Consider the following 5,182-nt stretch of genomic DNA (forward strand, 5'->3'; position numbering starts at 1 on the left):
ACCACGTTTTGATTGTTGGACAGCACTTCTCCGAAATTATCGACGTCAGAACCTATAGTGAAGCCAACATAACATCGCGAATTGTATAAATACGTAGTAAAGGTAACACTGTATTTCCGCACGAAACATAACCTCTTTCGTTATGACCTTGACCGACTAAACTCATGGTGGATATCCCTGCGGATTTCTTTGCATTTATGGCATTCATTTATCGAAAATCGACAATTGTCAACTCCTGTAAGGTTTTTTTTATATGAAAATACCAAATTCTTCAATGACCGCAACGCTTGGACATATTCATCCCTCCTTCTAAAGCGTTACGTTATTTATGGATGACAGAAAATAACCAAACATTGAACCGTTTGATTGTTCTTATTATTTGGCAACACTGTTTCCAATGTTTTTGGAACTATTCCTAATTGTGGTTGTTTAAATTTTCTCCGCAGAATTTCTAAACTTAGGACGGAAAAATGTCCTCGCGGTTGAATTTAGTTCGCGCATTTCTCAGTCAATCGGGATCATCCGGAGATGCCGCTGAGCGAACGAAGGCTTCGTCTTCCGGTGATGCTCCCAGCGAAGGAGTCGATAGTGGTTTCCAGACGCGCACTCCGGAGACCACACCAACCACGCAGCGCAAAGGTATTGGGCGTGGTCAGCTGACGTCGGATGCGGGTAGGGCCACCGGAACATCCGGAGCAGACTCGTCGGAGTCCGACGACAAACAGTCCAGCATTGGATCCGCTTTGCCGTCGTTGAGTGGCCGTGGCCGAGCCCAGTTCATTCAAGCGCTCATTCGTCAGCCGTTCGAACCGGCTCCTTCGGTGGTTTCGGATGATTCGTCTTCCATGGTGTCGGCTAGAGTGTCGCAAATTGCCTGCGGACGAGGACGGTTCATTCAACAGCTGCTGAATACGGCTGCCGATGCCGAGAGTATCGAAACCCAATCGAACGGAAAACATGACGAACTGTCCGAAGCAGTGTCACAGGTCACGCTCGCTGAAACGGTCGAAACGGAGGAAAAGGCCCCAGTCATCAGAACGGGAACCAGCGGTAAATATGCGTTGGATTTCGCTTGCACCTATTACAATAATAAATTAAACTTTCTTTCTAGGAACTCCCGTTCAACTGATGACCAACTATATTCGTCTGGCATGCGATCCGGACCGCGGTATCTACGAGTACGAAGTACGATTCCATCCGTTGGTGGACTCGAAAGCAATCAGAGCTCGCTACATCGCACAACACAAGGATGTCCTCGGCAATGCCAAAACGTTCGACGGCGTCAAACTGTTTCTTCCGAAGAAGCTTCCAGAGGCGGAACTGATCCTGCAATCGAAAAACCCCGTCGACGGCCACGACGTCACCATCAAGATCATCTACAAGCGCAAGCAGCGAATGAGCGAGAACATCCAGTTCTACAACATTCTCTTCCAGCGCATCATGAAAGTGCTGAAGATGGTCGAGATGGGTCGGAAGAATTTCGACCCGTCGGCGCCGAAGCTGATTCCGCAGCATCGTCTGGAAATCTGGCCAGGATACGTTAGCGCCGTCGACGAATACGAGGGAGGCTTGATGTTGAATCTCGACGTGTCCCATCGGGTGCTGCTCCAGACGACGGTGTTGGATCACATCCGAACCCTGGCGAGGGCCAATCCGCAGGATTACAAGAACATGGCCACCAAATCGCTGCTGGGTAAGTGTGGGGTAATTGCAAGTTTTACAATTATAAGTCACGCTAGGGTGGGCAGATCTGTCTCATAAATCTAGAAGACCTTGCGATTTGATATACCGTTTGATCGTTTGTAATACCGCGTGCCTCCTAAGAGCCTTGTAACCCAAGAGCTCAAGTAATTTATATAATCAAAGCTATGAATTTAAGTTCGTTGCATGATTAAAACATGAGGAAATCACTAATCGATGTTACCCCTTTCCAGGAGCCGTCATATTGACTCGCTACAACAACAAAACGTACCGCATCGATGACATCCTGTTCGATCAGAATCCCACCATGACCTTCGAAGCCAACGGAAAACCCATTTCGTACGTGCAGTACTACAAACAGCAGTACAACATCGACATTCACGATCTGAAGCAGCCGCTGCTGATCAACCGGAAGGAACGTCGAGTGGCCGGCCAGGACAAACCGTTGGAGATGATCATGTGTTTGATCCCGGAGATTTGCTACCTGACCGGATTGACCGACGAGATGCGAAGCGACTTCAAGGTGATGCGGGACATTGCGGCGTTTACGAGGGTGTCGCCGAATCAGCGCTTGAACAGCATGCGTCAGTTTTGTCAAAACGTCAACGAAAATAAGGAAGCTCGGGAAATCCTGGAGGTTTGGGGCCTAACGTTGGACATGAACGCCCTGGTAATGAAGGGACGTTGCTTCAAGGAGGAACAGGTCAACTTCAGCGGGGTCAATGTCCCCGTTGGAAAAGGAGGTGATTTCAACCGAGCCGTCACCAGCAACAACGTCTTGCAAGCGGTCAACATTCGCAACTGGCTGTTGGTTCACACGGCGAAGGACACCCGGATTGCCAAGTCGTTCATGGATTGCGTCGAGCGCAGCTGTCGTCCAATGGGCATTCAGATCGGGCCGCCAGCGATCGAAGTCCTGCAAACCGATAAGACCGAGCTGTATGTGCAACTGCTACGAACGAAAATCCGCCAAGAAACGCAAATCGTTGTCATAATCTGTCCGACCTCACGGGACGATCGTTACGCTGCCATCAAACGTATTTGCTGCTCGGAGATCCCAGTTCCATCGCAGGTCATCAACGCCAGAACGCTGAGCAACGAGGCCAAGAACCGTGCCATCGTACAAAAGATCATTCTTCAGATGAACTGCAAACTCGGAGGAACACTGTGGAGCATTCGCATTCCGTTCGACAATGTGATGATTGCCGGAATCGATACGTACCACGACCCGAAACAAAAGAGCAACTCCGTGTCGGCGTTTGTGGCCTCGCTCAATGGCGACTACACCCGCTGGTATTCTCGAGCCTGCATTCAGAGCAAAAAGGAAGAGTTCATCAACGGTCTTTGTGCATCGATGGAAAAGTCCCTGAAGGCATACCAGAAGGCAAACTGCCAGCTTCCGAAAAAGATCATCATTTTCAGGTAGGAACTCGATAGGCAGGAAGCAAACCTAAAGATAAATTAAATTCGAAATTCTTTATTACAGAGATGGTGTTGGTGACGGTCAGCTGCGAATGTGCTCCGAGTATGAAATTCCTCAACTGCTAGAGTCGTGTAAGCTAGTGGAACCCGACTACATTCCGGAGATCACGTTTATTGTCGTTCAAAAGCGTATCAACACCCGAATGTTCCGCGTAAGTGTATACCTTTAATACCTCTGTTGACGCAAGTGAAGTAAACTGTATTCATTTCGTTTCGCTCTAGATCGATGGAAACAACCTGGAAAATCCGAACCCGGGCACCGTTCTGGACCACACCATTACCCGTCGCAACCATTTCGATTACTTCCTGGTACCGCAGTCGGTCCGTCAGGGTAGCGTTTCGCCAACCCATTACATTGTGGTGCACAACCAGTCGAACCATTCGCCGGACATTCTGCAACGGTTGAGCTACAAGCTATGCTACCTGTACTACAACTGGCCCGGAAGTGTGCGAGTCCCCGCCTGCTGTCAGGTGAGTGACAAATTTACCTTTCCGTCCCTGACGTATTTTGCGTAGCCAAATCTTGTTGTTCATTTAGATATGTTGGATAACAGTTTCCGGATTCACACGTGTCGAATATCTAACTTGTTTTTCAAATTACCTTGTTGGTCGCATTCTAGGGCTTGAAGGGCCCCAAGTTGAGCACCACTTGTTTAGCAGTAAAATTGTAATTTCAAAATGTCTTTTTCGTTCACTTTCAGTATGCCCACAAAATGGCCTACCTCATCGGACAATCGGTCAAACGGAACCCGGACGAGACGCTGAACGACAAACTCTTCTACCTGTGAATGTGGTACCATCGACGCGTTACCGCCAAACGGTAGTTTCGATTTATCCGAAGGGACTGATTTATTTTCGTTTTATGTCATTTTTTTTTTCATTTCGAGATGAGATTTGTTTTATCAAGCTGTTAGAGAGAGAAAACGGTTTATCGCCAAAAATGAGTGCCTTGTTAGTCAGCAGTATTTATCTCCAGCTGCGATGTTCTATACATTACAAAGTAAATCCATGTTTTTGTTACAGAAAATCGGTGACTAAAATACTGAATTCAATCTATTTTGGGTCACCAGTGACGCGTTTCTCATGAACTTAGCTGAGATAAATCTACCACCTTTAAAAGCACCTCGCTTAGCAAGGTGTTCACCTCCAAGCACTCGATACTTTATGAAACATTTCCTTTTATCTGAACATACCAAATACGCGTAGTCTACTAACTTTTTATCTTACGGTCGTAGAGACTATATTATCGTAAAAATGACAACCGTTAACGTTAAAATTACCGATAAAACGATAGCGTTCCGGCCACATGAATTTGATTCATTCAGTTGAAAAATGCAGTTTATATTCGCGACAAATGGCCAAAGGCAGTGACAAGGGGTTTTGATAAGTTAGTGATTTTATCGTTATCGGAACGCTGATTTTAAGTGCCATCGTACGACGAAGCTAAAATCTCATTTCATATTTCAATAAAAAAAAATAAAAAAGGTAACGCCTTCATTGTGTATCAATTTGATTCAACTATCCGAAATAAAAGCAACTAATACTTTGGGTGATAGACAACGGGAGATAATCTGGGATAGCACCTTGTAGACGACATTCAGAATTGTGATCGCTCGAAAGTTCTTTGTACCGACTTTTCGAACCCTCTAAATAAGTAGAATACCCTCTTCGAATGAGTGTTTTAGTTTCGTACCTTTTAATTCCGCCTATGTTTCCTTTGACAGATACGCGTATTTCGACTACCACTTGTAATCTCCTCAGTGTCAGTGGATAACTTACACTGAGGAAGATTACAAGTGGTAGCCGAAATACGCGTATCTGATCTGTCAAAGGATAAGCAAAATAGGCGGAATTAAACTGATTAGGTACACTCGCTCGAGAGTTGTTACATTTTATTTTGTCACTTTACTTGAAGTTGGGGCATGTGATGTCTTCCTTCCACTTCTCCGGTAGATGTTCGGTTTCCCAGATCCGCACTATTAGCTGGTGCAAGGAGTTG

The 5,182-nt window shown here is 46.2% G+C and overlaps 1 protein-coding gene across 1 annotated transcript; it reads left to right on the plus strand.

Moving 5' to 3' along the window:
• Window positions 1–462: 462 nt before the first annotated feature.
• On the plus strand, window positions 463–4,271 carry LOC109433074 (protein argonaute-3; the record flags this gene model as incomplete). Its single annotated transcript, XM_062851151.1, is given in 6 exon segments — window positions 463–1,050; window positions 1,112–1,693; window positions 1,935–3,123; window positions 3,188–3,335; window positions 3,406–3,654; window positions 3,885–4,271. Coding segments are annotated over 6 exon segments (2,835 nt in total). The 3' UTR covers window positions 3,972–4,271.
• Window positions 4,272–5,182: the final 911 nt, after the last annotated feature.

Source organism: Aedes albopictus, chromosome 2 (genome assembly GCF_035046485.1).
Source record: "Aedes albopictus strain Foshan chromosome 2, AalbF5, whole genome shotgun sequence".
NCBI classification, from domain to species: Eukaryota; Metazoa; Arthropoda; class Insecta; order Diptera; family Culicidae; genus Aedes; species Aedes albopictus.